The sequence below is a fragment of the Chiroxiphia lanceolata genome, chromosome 2 (genome assembly GCF_009829145.1).
Source record: "Chiroxiphia lanceolata isolate bChiLan1 chromosome 2, bChiLan1.pri, whole genome shotgun sequence".
In the NCBI taxonomy this organism is placed as follows: domain Eukaryota; kingdom Metazoa; phylum Chordata; class Aves; order Passeriformes; family Pipridae; genus Chiroxiphia; species Chiroxiphia lanceolata.
Window position 1 is genome coordinate 808915 of NC_045638.1, and position 15448 is coordinate 824362.

A 15448-nucleotide genomic window follows, 5' to 3' on the forward strand; every position below is an offset into this window, starting at 1 on the left:
TTCAGGGAAGGTGTCCCAGAGGATCTATTTCCATTCCCACTGGAGACACTCGGACAGTGCTGAGTGATGACAGACGAGGACTAAAATTTCCCTTTCTTCCTAAAAGCTGAAGGCTGTGATTTTTAGCTTGTTTCTCTTACCAGCAGCAAGAGGGACCTCTGGACCAACCACCACCAGCCTGATGTCTTGATCTCTGCAGAACTGGGCAAGTGCAGGGTGATCACTGACTGGAACAGCTGGTGGAGACACAAAGGTGGGTGAGATCCCATCAGGAGTGTTGGTCAGCACTGACTTTAACCAGAATATAATCTTTTTTTCAGCCAGTCTCCTCCCTCTACAGAGTCACCATGAAGCTTTACAGACGTAAGACCAGGTTGGATGGGGCTTGGAGCAACCTGGGTTGGTGGAAGGTGTCCCTGCCCATGGCAGGGGGTGGCACTGGATGGACTTTAAGGTCCCTCCCATCCCAAAGCACTCCATGATTCTATGATCTCAGGATATTCGTGCCAGCAGGGTGTGGGGAATGAAGCAAGTGGCTGGTGGTGGAATTCCAACTCACCTATTTTCTTTTTTTCCTTCTTTTTGTAGTGCTGCACTAAACCCACCTCACTGAGACCAAGGGGAATCACAACATTTGTTTTGTACATTAAGCTGAACTTAATTAAGAAGGACCAGTGCTGCCATTGTAGCCAAGGGTCCGTGGGCTCAGGTGGCTACAACCATCACCTTTCCACAAACAAACATTCCACATGACAACACCTGGACTGCCCCAAACTGTGCAAACAGAAGGAGAGGCTGCCCCAAAGGCAACAACGACAAGGCTCCTGATAAAAACGTTACGCAAAGGCCCCGCAGTTCCACTGATTTATCTCAGATAAACAAAGCCAAGGTCTGAGGGGATGAACCCCCAGAGCCAAAGAAGGGTGAGCCTGGTGTGGATTGGCTGCTTGGGCTGGGAGGAGACAACACAACAAGGCACCACGTTGGCAAAGGGGGCACAGAATCCCACAGTCATCCAGGCTGGCAGAGCCCTCCAGGATCACCCAGTCCCACCCCAGCACCACCACAATCACTCCCAATCCATGGCCCCAAGGGTCTCTTCAACACTCTCAGAGAGAGGGACTCCACCACCTGCCTGGGACACTTATTCCAAGGCCTGACCACTCCTGCAGGGAAAAATTGTTTCTAATCTCCAATCTGAACCTGTTCTGGGGCAATTTAAGGCCATTTCCTCTCCTCCTTTCCCTGGGGACATGGCAGCAGACAGGCAAACACACCAGGAGCTGATGGGCTCCCCTGGCCAGTTTCTGGGAGGTGATGAGAGAGAAAGGAGAGGAGCAGACAGTGTCCACTGTGCTCCTGCCATCCTGGATGGATGAATCCACAGAAACATGGAATCCCAGACTGGGTTGGGTTGGAAGGACCTCAAAGCCCACCCAGTGCCACCCCCTGCCATGGGCAGGGACACCTTCCACATCCCAGGTTACTCCAAGCCCCGTCCAGCCTGGCCTTGGACACTTCCAGGGATCCAGGGGCAGCCACAGCTGCTCTGGGCAACCTGGGCCAGGGCCTCCCCACCCTCCCAGCCAGGAATTCCTTCCCAATATCCCATCTCTCCCTGCCCTCTGGCAGTGGGAAGCCATTCCCTGTGTCCTGCCCCTCCATCCCTTGTCCAAGGTCCCTCTCCAAGCAGGGAAAGGAAGAGCCTGGAATTCACCCCCAACTCTCTTGCTGCAGGTCTGATCTACTCCTGACATGAACAGTGAATGGGGCCCAAGATTTCCACGATGTGGGAATGTCCTTCCAACATCCAGGAAGGGACAAATCATGGTTTTTCCTCAGGGTGTTGAGTGAAAGGAGGCATTTTTGTAGCTTAAAACAACAGCTGAACCTTCTCTGCAACCAGACAGAAGGACCCTGGACCAAGGCTTTCAAAGCTCCAGCTGAGAGATAAGACCACAAGTGCCACTGGGAGGTAAAATGGGACAGAAGGAGGTGTCAGGGTGGTGGAGTCCATTCACAGACACACATATTTCTATCTCTGCATTCACCAAGCCATTCCAGATGCTTCTGGCACCAAAACTGCCCTGATAATTCAATCTAAATCAAATATAAACCTATATTTAGTCAACCTAAGTCCCTTTATTGTCAGAAATTATTTCAGGCTCAGATTAACTGTAACAACTTTTATTTTTGACTTGGGTACTGGCTAGGTTTTAAAAATTTAAGCTTATTTATAATTTTAAGCTCACTTTTTTATGTTTCATTAATCACCCAAGACCCAGAGATGCAATGCTAATTAAAGGCAATTTCAGGAACCACGAAGGGAGGAAGAACTTTCAGAGCAAAGTGTTGATTATCCCAAAAAATGCCCGGCCCCCAGGGCAGGAGTTTCCCAGCCAGTGCTGCCCACACCAGCTAACAGGGCTCATGTGCTTCTGGGAAACTGCTTCCCATTTTCCCCCCTGAGCTAAAATCCAGTGACAGCACTGGAATTCCTGAGCAGGTGAGACAAATGGTTCCTTAAAATCCTCAAATTCCAGATTCTTCCTGGCTGGCTGAATTTCTCTCCCAAAGTGCAGGTGGTCCCATAGTCCAGGATTAAAGGATTTTATTGCCCATGGGGGATTTCACGGGCCTGGCTCGAGCTCCACCATCTTCCACTGCCGGTGAAATGTTTTTTATGGAATAACAAGGTGAGAGAAGAGCCCAGAGCCTTTAAAATGACACAGTTTGCAAAAACATGCTGGAACTGCCATTCCACAGCCCAGGCAGACTGGCACTGGCTCCATTTAGCACCAGGGGAAAGGTTTTTGTTTGACTTTCTGGTCCTGTCAGGCTCTTCCTTGAGCCCTCCCCTCAAAGGCCAAACAGAGCAAAGAACTACTTATGATACTGGGATTGGACAGAGAAATTAAGGACAAAGTTCTTTACAAAGCCTATAATGAATGAAGCATTCCAGTGGAATTCCATACCACAGTCACCTGCTGGACAAGAACCCGACAGGACTCATTTTCCACAGGAGATAACTGCCCAAAAAGCTGCTCCCATAAAACCAGGAATGCAGCAGTGGATGTGTGTGATCCATGCTCATGCATCCTGCCTTAGCCTGAATTCCATACCTCACCACATGTTCTGAAGTGGAAACTGAAGCCTCAGGTTGTTTAAAACCTCTGATTCGGGATTTGTTATATAAAGGACACAGGAATCTGAGTAATTCCTCCAAGGTTTTTTTTGGAATGCAGCCCCTAATTTCGGATGCTCAATTTGAAACATCTTAGGCTTGATTTCTCCAACTTAATAACTATGAAAGATTTCAATTACAGCCACTCAGAGCTTAATGTGTTCAGCCAAGGGCTCAAAAACAGGCAGTCAGTACACAGAGAGAAATACCTGAAAATAACCTGAATTTCTTAAGGTCCCTAAGACACAGGAATTAATTTGTTTTCATGGTGACAGACTATTCTTGTCACAGGCTGGGGGGATCACAGGGCTTCAACACACTGCTGAGAACACAGGAGTGAATTCAGTGGGAACCAAGCAACTATCCTGGGCTGGATTCCCAGAGGAGCAGCTTTGGCTGAATCCTCCAACCCCAAACCTGAAGAATTCGATATCACAGCTGAGATCTTATAAAATGAATTACACAAGTTACACAAGGCTTGGCTCAGACATTTTTTTGTCTTTGTAACTGCATCTAAAATCTACTTCACAGGCCCAAACCCTTCAAAAATAGTAACAGTAGTAGTAATAATAATAATAATAATAATGACAATAATAACAATTTCACATTCCCAGTAGTGACTTCAGCTCGGGGACTACAAGAACTTACTGGCTGAGTTATGGAATTTAAAAATGGTATATTTTCCTTGGTTTTACCTGCATTGGAAATTTTTCCATTGTCAGCCGTTCCTGCATTCCCTGGAGCCACAAACACATGTTTGACATGTGGGGACTGGGCCAACTTCCAGGCCAGGGCGTGTTCTCTGCCCCCACCGCCGATGACCAGCACCTGCTCAGCCATGGATCTGCAGGAGAGCAGGACACAGGGAAAAGAGCCAGAGTTAGCTGGGGAGGGGAGCAAAGGGAGAGCTTCCCAGCCCAGGAAGTGCTGGAGAACTTCATCAGATGAGACACACACGGAATATCAGAGACTGAACCAGCCCAGAGCACAGCAGGAACCCCTAAGGAAACCCATCCTGGGGGTTAGTGACAGTGGAAACTGCTCCTGGTTATGAAGTGTCTGGGATAAAGGAAAAACCTTGGTGAATGACCAGGCTGGGATTTGCAGCCTAGAGAATCCCACAATGGTTTGGGTTGGGAGAGACCTCAAAGCCCATCCAGTGCCACCCCTGCCACGGGCAGGGACACCTTCCACCAGCCCAGGCTGCTCCAAGCCCCGTCCAACCTGGCCTGGGACACACCCAGGGATGGGGAGTCCACAACCTCTCTGGGCAACAATTCCTGGAGAATCCAAGTGTGCAAAGGGCAAAGCCTGTCTGGACACAGTGTCTCTGCATGAACACAGCACTGCAGAGTTTGGAGCTCAGGGGGACCATTCCAGGGGTTTTAGAGGGAGTGTCTAGAAGAGCTCTGGACACTTCCTGGGAAGGAAAAGCTCCAAGCAACGAGACAAGGAAATAACTTCCAGCTCTGGCTTTCTTTAGGAGAGAACAACCATGAGGCAAACACCAGGGAAGAGAGGTGCCATTAATAAAGAGGATCACTGACAAGGCCTCTCCCACTCCAGTGGGTGTTACAAAAGCACATCAACACTCTCCTGGCCTGTGGAAGCGGGGCCATGAGCAAAGGCTGCGATTTCACGACAATTTTAAGCTGTCAAAACCTTTTCAGCAGCTGTGAAACAAAACGGTCCCAACACTGAAGTGGCCCCTGTGGGTTCTGCTCACCCCGTGTGCTCAGAGCTGCTCTGAGCTGGGCTCCCTCACACACACTGACTGCTGGCTGTGCCCTCCACACATTTACTGCCAGGAGGGGCCACTCACACCGGGAAAACCCACAGGAATTCAGAAAACAGGAAAGAAAGAGAAAGGAAGAAAGGATGTGATTTATAAACTAATTACATGTGTCCTCAGCCAGTGGCAAGTTCACCATAGAGTAGGATCTTAGGGAGGCGGTGGTCCTTCATCCTTGAGACGTGCCCTGCCCAGCGCAGCTGCGTTCTCAGTAACATGGCCTCAATACTAGTGACAGCTGCTTGCTCTAGTACAGATGTATTGGTCACAAAATCTGACCAGTGGATGTTTAAGATTGTACGGAGGCAGAGTTGATGGAAGCGTTCTAGGAGACGCAGGTGGTGGCGGTAGATGACCCATGATTCGGAACCATATAGGAGAGTAGACAACACTATGGCTTTGTAAACACTGATCTTGGTGCTTTTCTTCAAGTGTTTATTATGCCATACTCTTTTGTGGAGTTTTCCAAAGGCACTATATGCCTTAGCTAACCTGTTGTCTATCTCCCCGTCAATCTCACCATCTGAGGAGATGAGGCTACCAAGGTAATTAAACTGCTGGACTGATTTGAGCTCTGATTGGCCAATGGTGATGTGGGGATGATGGAAGACTTCCTGAGGTGCAGGTTGATGGAGGACCTCTGTCTTCTTTAAGCTGACTTCCAGCCCAAAGAGCTCAGCAGCCTCTGCAAAGCAGGATGTTAAACGCTGCAGAGCTGCTTCTGTGTGGGCAACAAGGGCGGCGTCATCAGCATAAAGCAGCTCCCGGACAAGATGGTTTAAGGTCTTGGTGTGGGCCTTCGGTCGCCTTAGATTGAACAGGCTTCCATCAGTACGATATCGAATGTAGATACCGTCCTGATCATCGAGGTCTGCTGTGGCCCTTTGGAGCATCATGCTAAAGAAGACGGTGAATAGGGAACTTGCCACTGGCTGCCGCATGAGAGGAGCCCCGAAGAAAAGATTCAAGGACTCCCTGAAACAACATCTCAGCTTTGGCCATATTGATCACCATAACTGGTCTACTCTGGCCTCCAATCGGGAGGCCTGGAGACACACCATCTATAACGCTGCTGTCTCCTTCGAGAACTCACGCAGGATCACTCTTGAGGAAAAAAGGCAACGCAGGAAGAACCGTATCTTGCAAAATACACCATCTAAGGAGTCTTTCTGCTGTGCCTTTTGCAATCGGATATGTCTGTCACGTATTGGCCTCATAAGCCACCAGTGTGCCTGTAGCAAAAGTGGATAGAGCCTTCCCAAATCTTCGTTCGTGAAGCCCAGCCATGACTGACTGACTGACTGACTGACATGTGTCCTCATTTGGAGTCAGAATCATGGAGTTACTGGCTGGTTTGGATTGGGAGGGATATTAAAGCCCATCCAGTGCCACCCCTGCCATGGGCAGGGACACCTTCCACCAGCCCAGGTTGCTCCAAGCCCCGTCCAGCCTGGAATTGGACACTTCCAGGGATCCAGGGGCAGCCACAGCTTCTCTGGGCAACCTGGGCCAGGGCCTCCCCACCTTCACAGCCAGGAATTCCTTTCCAATATCCCATCTAATCCTATTTTCTGTCAGTTTGAAGCCATTCCCTGTGTCCTGTCCCTCCATCCCTTGTCCCCAGTCCCTCTCCAGCTCTCCTGGAGCCCCTTCAGGCCCTGCCAGGGGCTCTCAGGTCTCCCTGGAGCCTTCCCTTGTCCAGGTGAACCCCCCCCGCTCTCCCAGCCTGGCTCCAGAGCAGAGGCTGTAGGAGCTGTTCCCGGGAGGAGGAACAGAGCCCAGAGCAGAGGTTTGGACACCAGGAATGTGCCGTGCCCCTGATGTAATCCCAGCACATCACACACCCCGGACCCTCCCCTCACACAGGGCACTGACCTGCCCTCGTGGCCAGGGCTCCAAGGTGAGCTCAGACACAGGAGAGCAGGACACACACAGTGCACCTCAGAAAAGGCAAAAAACCCAACAAAACCCAGCATATTTCTAAGAGAAAGGCAGAAATGATCAAAAGCAGATTTTCAGATAAGACAGGGATGCCACGTCAGCTGCTACAGCTTGACTTGGATAAAGCTGCTCTGATAAGGCAAAATATCTGGATTAGGGAAAATACCCAGGCAGAATAAAGCCAAAATAAACATGAAGAGAAGGATAAAATACAGAACATTAACACTGAGTCCTTCACTATCATATAATATCACTATAATATCATATCACTATCATATCATACATCATATCACTATCATAGCATGTATCACATATCACTGTCATACCAGAGATAAAATTCAACAGTAGTTTCATGCTGGGGGAGACCAACAGGTTTCTTATAATCAAGTGTTGGACAAAATATACACGTTGCAACATTGAGAAATGTTTTAGCTACAGAACTCCAGGATGACTTGAAATTAAAAAAAAAACCACCTTGGGCTAGAAATGATCAGTCATGGTGTAGATATTTGGGATATTATGCTTAACCTCTTTTATATTACAAATCAAGAAAAAATTGAAGATAAAAGAATAAGGGATACAGCAAAGGGATGAATTAAAGACAGTAATAGGAATATTAAAGAACATTAATGAGCTGTTTCCTCCACTGAAGTTAAACCAAACATATTCTCAGTGGAGTCCAGAGACAGCTGCCATTAAATAGTAATATTTATGGCAAATTTTTATCAATAATAAGTTGAATTATACACAACATAATTATGTGGGGAAAAAAAAAAATAGAACTTTTGACTCTTAAACTTTTAAATTAAACAAAAATAAAATTGAAATTTCAAACTTTCAAAGTGAGTGACTGGAAGGCAGGGCCAGCCCAGACTTACTGTGTGCTCCGTGCTGCAGGCTGGGCAGGGCAGGACCCGGGAGCTCAAAGGGAACAGGGAGCAGCAGCCCCTGGTTAAAATGTGCTGCCCTGGCCCAACATTCCCGCCCCACTGCTCCCACTCCAGCAGCCAATGGCCAGGGAACTGCAGCCATTCCAGCTGGGAACAGGAACCTGCCTACCAGTGGTGGAGGAGCGAGAAGCAAAAGCTTTGCAGAGCAGAAGCTGCACATTCTGCTGCCTCGAAACAAAATAAACTCTGTCCCATCCAGCTACTTTTCTGCAGTTAAAACTATTCACCAACCAGTTTGTGAACAGTTTCTTTTTATCTAAAAACGAGGCTCTGCATTGTTGCTGTAAATAAAAATGACCTGTGTACATGAACAGTATGAGAGAATAAGGTGCATGGTGCAAATTATCACGGAATGGTTTGGGTTGGGAGGGACCTTAAAGTCCCTCCAGTGCCACCCCTGCCATGGGCAGGGACACCTTCCACCAGCCCAGGTTGCTCCAAACCCCCTCCAACCTGGAATTGGACACTTCCAGGCATGGAGCAGCCACAGCTTCTCTGGGCAAGCTGCCCTGCAGTGACATATTCTAATACCACTGTCAGCTGGAAACACACTAATAATATACAAAGTTTGACATGGGAACAAGGAGACAGAACAAGCCAGGCCTCCTATGCCCAAATAATATTTAATCACTTCAGAATAAAATGTGAGTGAAAAGTAAGTTTCAGATGTTTGTTTCGAGGCTCCATGTTATTGGTGCATCCCACTACAGTATCCAACTTTTATTTAGGAGTGTGGCTTGAGAAGAACTTCTGCTGGCAAACCCAGTTTGGGAGGCTCGGATTTAGCAGTGGCAGCTTCTTTTCTGTGGAGGCCCCTCTGCTGCCCAGCAGGGTCTGGCTTTAAAAGTGAAAATTCCAAGAGGCAACACTTCTTTTTATTTCTGTCCCTAATCCAGGAGTCAAAAATTTGTTATCAAGAGACCTAAAGCCCAGGTAGAAAGACAAGGTAGATGTTTACTACCGTGAGGACTATCACACACCCAGGACTTTTGGGAGCAATTCCTTAAAGGTTCCAAACCATGGGATTCAATTACCTTTGGCAGCCATCGTCTGCTTTGGTAAAGGAGGAAGGAATGTTTGTTTAAAAGGTGTCTCACAATAAGGAGCAGTGACATTTCAGGAAAGGGGCTGTTAGTAGGTCCGTCTATGAAGGGAGAACAGGGAAGAAGAAACTAATCCCTCCAAGGATCCAAGAGGGGAGGAGGCAAGGATAGAGTGAAGACAAGGTGATTCCCAGAGCTTATCCCAGAGGTTGCCAGGAGAAAGTCTGCAGGGAGGAGCAGCAGCCCAGAGACCTTTATCCTCCAGGGCAGGTGGAGTCACTGACAATCCAGGTAACTCTTCCACTCCAGCAGGGCCTGTGGGGCAGAGAAAATCCAGTGAGGAAGGAAATCCCAACAGTCCTGAGGGCTTTTTACCAGCCTGACTCCTCCAGGAGCCACGGAGAGGTCTCAAACACAGGCAGCACTGGGATGAGGCCACCCAGGAGCTGCCCTTTCCCTGTGAAGAGCAGGGACAGGAACCACCAACATTCCCAAACTGGGCTGTGCCCAAGGCTGTTACACCCAGCTCCCTGGCTGCATTTATGGAGAGAACTCTGGAAGGAAACACGAACTCCTGAAACACTTGTTCCCAAGGGGCAGCTTCACAAGTGTGGTGCAAGTTACCTAATTAGTTTATCTCGACTGGGTGGAGTATTTTAATAAGGCAGTGCCTTATCACCTCACCCTAATTACAGCAGGGAAAGGTGCAATCAGAATCAGATCTCTGCACTCCAGCACAAACACAAAGGGTCCCACTGGTGGCACCTCACTGCTTCAGACAGTGATTTATTTTTTTTAATTAAGCTCCAGTGCTGTTGGTTTTCTCTGTGCTCCTTGATATCCTCACTTCCCAACACTGGGAATCAGGAAACCTGATACAGCATTCAAGTTTCTTCAGACCAAGGACACGGTTCTTGCCCAGTGTCTTAATTCAAGGCCAGGCTGGACAGGGCTCTGAGCAACTGGTCTAGTGGAAGGTGTCCCTGCCCATGGAACACAATGAGCTTTGAGGTCCCTTCCAACCCAAACCAGTCTGGGATTCTATGAATTCCACCCTTCTTAGAGCACAGGGTGAAAAACGGCCCAGCAGTGACAGCAATGACTCGAACACAGGAACCCAAGCCCAGTGTCACCGTGAAGGTTCAAACCCATGACCCCCAGCCCTGGAGAGGAGCTCTTATCACCTGGCTTGGGACTAAAGGACGAGGTTCACTCCTCCCCTTGGAGTCAGGCAGGGAAAGAAAATAAATGAATTCTCACAGGGGACAGGAAAAGCCCCAAACTGGGAAGGCTGTGCAATTCCCACCCCATCCTGTGCTGTGTTTCTACTCCCAAGAAGCCACAGCTGTTTATGTGGTTTTTTTTCATAGACCTCTCACGGGCTAAAAGAAATCAAAAGAAGGGATTGGAGAAGAACCAGAACTTCTTCCTCCCAACTTCCACTCCCTCCCAGGATCCTGCCATGCTTTCCTTGGGTCTCAAGCTCGCCCACAGCCGGGTTGTGTGGTCCCAAACCCCATGGGCTGCTCCCAGACCTCCTGCTCTCTGAATTAATCCAAGGGCTGAGTCACTCCTTTGGAGCCCCCTGCACATTCCCAGCACCCCCAGAGCTGGGCACACACAGGGGGAGCTCCTCAGGGAATCTGTGCCAGGGGCTGGAGCCCGTCCAGGCTCGGGACTGCACAAGGTTCAGCCACTGTGGTTTCACAAGTGGCTCGTGCTGCCCTTGGCTGGAGCAGCTTCCCATTGGTCCCACCAACTCCTCCACCTCCAGGCTCTCCCTCCCTCTCCCTCCTGCATGTGCCAGGGGTCACTTGGATCAGCAGTGTAATGCTGGAAAGCTGACACCACAACAGGAGCCAACCCAGCAAAGCAAATATATAGGTATGGATATATAAAGGGAATCCTTCTGTTCCACCCTAGTGAGCTGAACTGGCTCCCTGAGGGATGGAGGATCCCTTTGGATAAGGGAAGCAGGAGCAGAGGGCAGCCAGGGAGGGGGAGAAGAGCAAAGCCAGCTGTGCCCTGCTCCCTGGGATCAGCGGGATTCATGGAGTGAATTCATGGAGCACAACACATCCTGTGGCCAGGACTGCTGTAGATTTACCTTCTCATTCCCAACTCCCACCCCAGCCTGTTCCCCATCACAGGGAGAAATCCGGGAATCCGGTGCTGGGGAGGGTCAGAGCTCCACGTCTCTCTGTGGTTTTCCCCCCCATGGCTCAGTTTCCAGAGGGAACTCCCTGTGCCAAGTGTGCAGGGACAACAACAGCCACGGCAACTACACCTGCAAAACGGCCACAATCCCACGGGGAACTGCAAGGTTAGGCCAAGGCAGGACTAGGCTCACCCCGAAGGAAAACACGGCCTTTGAGAACCCCAGTGCCCTGAGGGGTTGTGAAGCAGCTCAGAGGCCTCCAGAACCTGGTGGCAATTCTGATTCTGAATTAGAGCTTTGGGTTTAAATCAGCTCCTTTTGCTCACGTGTTTTATTTAGGACAAACCCCTGGCTCTCGCCCGGCCACACAGAACCATGGAATTGGTGTGGGTTGGAAAGGACCTTAAAGCTCATCTCATTCCAGGTGTGATCCCCCAAACAGCTGGAATGGGCATTTTCCGAGGCAAAACATTCCCTCAAGTTTTGCTGCTAAAAATAAATAGGATCATAAAGTTTTACAACCACCCCCAAAGTACTAAATTTGACACTTCAAAGGACGTAGGATGCTGGAAGTGCTCAGTGTTTTCCACCACAGCGAGGGGGAGAAATGCCCTTGAAATGCCCTTTCTGTGTTACCGTTTCAGTTACACACACAGAACAGTGAAGTAAGTATTAATTCCGCTCATTAACCCCAATTATCTACTGCATAAATTAAAAATTTAACAAAAGACAGGGCCAATGTTCAAGTTGGTAAAGCCCCCAACTTTGCAAACAGCAGAAGAAGAGCCCAACTGAGTCAAAGTCCAAAAGGAGGGGTTCGAAGTTTAGTATTTACTTGAAGCAAATATTTCACCACTTTTTCAAAGCCAAACAGAGCAGAAAGGGAAAAACTAAGCTGTTAGGGACCACATTTCCACATGCCCCTCCACTATCATGGGTGAAGACACACATAGTTTGTGTATATAGATTTATGTATACAAATTTATGCATATAAATATATATGTGTGTGCATGTGTATTAAATATATGTGTGTGTATATATATATATACACATATAATGGCACATAAAGGCATACAATAGCTTATTCACATATACGTATATATAAATACATACATATTCATATATATTCATATATATATGTTCATATGTATGAAGTGTGTGTATATATACACAGACACATATATATATATATATTTATGGATCACATCTCAACACGACCCTCCACTGCCATCAGTGCAGACACATGCCCTGTGTATATATAACATACACATATATACATATAATGGATATATATTTACATACAACATCATGTATATGCATACAATGGCTTATTCATGTATATATGTACACATATATGGATTAATGAGGCGTTAGGAACCGCGTGTCCACACGCCCCTCCACTGCCATTAATGCAGGCCCATGTATGTATACACACATACAGCAGCTATATATATGTGCGTACACACACATATAACTGCATATATTTGCATATAACGACTTATTCACAGACATAGATAGACAGATTGATTGATCGATCCATGGGTGCGGGGATGCCAGGAGGGGATGACATGATGAGGATGCCATAAGGGCCATGCCAGGAGGGCCAAGCCCTGAGGGGGATGGCGTGAGGGGACACCGTGAGGGGATGCCGTGAGGGCCATGCCATGAAGGGATGCCGTGAGGGGACGCCGTGAGGGGATGCCGTGAGGGCCATGCCATAAGGGCCATGCCGGGAGGGCCAAGCCATGAGGGGGATGCCGTGAAGGGGATGCCATGAGAGGATGCCGTGAAAGGGATGCCGTGAGGGGGATGCCATAAGGGCCATGCCGGGAGGGCCAAGCCGTGAGGGGGATGCCGTGAAGGGGATGCCATGAGACCCAAGCAGTGAAGGGGAAGCAGTGAGGGGGATGCCGTGAGGGAGATGCTGTGAGGGAGATGCTGTGAGGGGATGCCATGAGGGCCATGCCGTGAGGGGACACCGTGAGGGCCAAACCGTGAGGGGATGCCGTGAGGGGATGCCATGAAGGCCATGCCGTGAGGGGATGCCGTGAAGGGATACCGTGAGGGGATGCAGTGAGGGGATGCCGTGAAGGGATACCGTGAGGGCCACGCCGTGAGGGGATGCCGTGAGGGGATGCCGTGAGGGGATGCAGTGAGGGGATGCCATGAGGGCCATGCCGTGAGGGGATGCAGTGAGGGGATGCAGTGAGGGGATGCCGTGAGGGGATGCCGTGAGGGGATGCAGTGAGGGGATGCCATGAGGGCCATGCCGTGATGGCCACGCCGTGCGGGCCGTCCCGCCCTCCCTGTCCCGGCGCGGGCTCCCCCGGCCCCGCCGGCCCCGCTCGCCCCCAGCGCGGCCCGGGGAGGGCGAAGGGCAGCGGCACCCACAGCCCCCGAGGGAGCCGCGGCCCCGGCGTGGCGGCGGTATCACTTACTGCGCTCCAAGGGCACTCAGGAACGGGGCGCCATGGCCCGCCCGCCGGGAACTACAGCACCCAGCGAGCGCCGCGGCGCCGGGGAGGAGCGAGGGAGGGCGGGCCGGGCCGGCCCCGGGACAGCCCGGCTGCCTGTGCCACAGGAACCGCTCACCGAGGCCGGGGGACTCGGGCCGGTAACCCCCGTGGGCCTGCAGGGTGCTGGGTTTATTTTCTCCGTCAGCAGAGTCGCCTCAGAGGGTGATGCTCTGGGAGGGCTGTGCGAAGATAGATTTTGTCTCGGATTTTGTCTCTGTATCCCTTTAAATACCGCATAGGAGCAACTCCTTAGTCTGTCCGACGCTGAACTTTCTGCTTAATGAACCCAAAAAGTGTTGGGCAACGTTTAGTCCAATTTAGCGTTACGATTGTGCAACAATACCGTTAATAAAAGCAGATTTGATCCATAGTTCTCCTCCTTTCAAGAGCTATAATGTGAAAACCTCCCTGTTCTTCATATATTACTAAATAAGGTTTAATAAATATTTTTGCATATTTAAGCACACCTCAGACTCTTGTTTCAAAGGGAACAGTCACATGAATAAAGGCTCTAAGGAGGATTGATGACTGCTTTTAGTGAAGCCCCATAATGCTACAAATTGAACACTAACAGCAACAAATTGGTCCTGACAAGATGAAAGTAAAATATTTAATTAATGTGAAAACCACCTGACACTGAAAAGTGTTTAAATAAAGGGAGTTTATTGAGCGGGCAGATATGGGAGGGCAAGAACAGTTATTTTCCTGTGGGGCTGTGGATCCTCATGTGTATGAGGAGGGACTTTTTGGAGTTAGCATCTTATGTTCATTTTTAGGAGTCAGAAGGAAACATGCAGCACACACTAAGATCCTTCTCTGGTCTTTTTTTGCCATCTTCATGATTTTCCTTGTATAGATCATTTGCATGTATGGGCCATTTGCATCAGAGGAATCTAAGTATGTCTGAAATTGTTCAAGTGAAACACCTCCAGTCTTTAGCTCATTAATACTAAAAATTACTTACAATATTCTCCTAGTAAATCTAAAATATATCAGTTTTGGCATGGCATGAACAGGCAAAAGGACTTCTTAACAAAACCGGTTTCTATTTTAAATGTAATAAACCACGTGTGACATAAAAGTAAACAAATTGATCCAGGTCTCTGATCCGTTATTTTTCCAAAGTCAATATTAAGGCAGAACAGCAGAACACGGAAGAATTATGCTGCTTTTAAAGGGCCTTGAAAGTGATTATCAAACAATATCGGAGGCTGATGTTGGAAATAGAGACCCCAGCAGCAATTAAAGGGTCTTGAAAGTGATTATTAAAAATTATTGGAGGCTGATGTTGGAAATAAAGACCCCAGCAGCAATGAAATAGTTATATCAGGATGGTTTGGGTTAGAAGGGACCTTAAAGCTCATGTAGTGATCACCATGGGCAGGGACGCCACTCACCAGAGCAGGTTTTGTGGTATTTTACATTTATTTCAGGTCAACTAAGCCCCCTAAGTTCCTACTCCAGAAACCGTGTGTGGGAAGAGTCTTCTACCCGTAGGATTATTCACTTTTACAGGACTGAGGCTGTTTATACACAGATATAACTAAGAACTATTTCCAGGCAGCACTGAGGGGTCCTCGGGGTGGTTGTTCTCCGGACAAACTCATTTCGCCGCGCTCCAGCACCTCCAGAGAAGCCCCGTCTTCGCAGGCGGGCAAAAGGCGCACTTTATTTCCCCCCCCCCTCCCTCCGTTTCCCCCCCCTTTGTTCCTTTAATTTTCGCGGCCCCGGCGCCAGCCCCCGGAGCACATGTGCGTGTCACCGCCGGGCCGAGGGGGAGGGAGCGGGCGGGCGGGCGCCTCTCGCATGGAGCCGGGGCTGAGGGCCCCGCGGTGATGCAGCAGCAGCGGCGGCAGCACCGCCC

At 49.3% G+C, this 15448-nt stretch overlaps 1 protein-coding gene across 1 annotated transcript in view; it reads right to left on the reverse strand.

The window, feature by feature from the left end:
- Positions 1-7918, reverse strand: part of LOC116782943 (trifunctional purine biosynthetic protein adenosine-3) — a 31550-nt gene extending 23632 nt beyond the window's left edge. Inside the window, exons 1-3 of the mRNA XM_032680071.1 lie at positions 7796-7918; positions 3880-4028; positions 141-236 (exon numbers count right to left, since the gene is read on the reverse strand). Coding sequence (XP_032535962.1) covers positions 141-236; positions 3880-4024 — 241 coding nt within the window. The 5' untranslated portion in view covers positions 4025-4028; positions 7796-7918. The remainder of the gene's footprint in view (positions 1-140; positions 237-3879; positions 4029-7795) is intronic.
- Positions 7919-15448: the final 7530 nt, after the last annotated feature.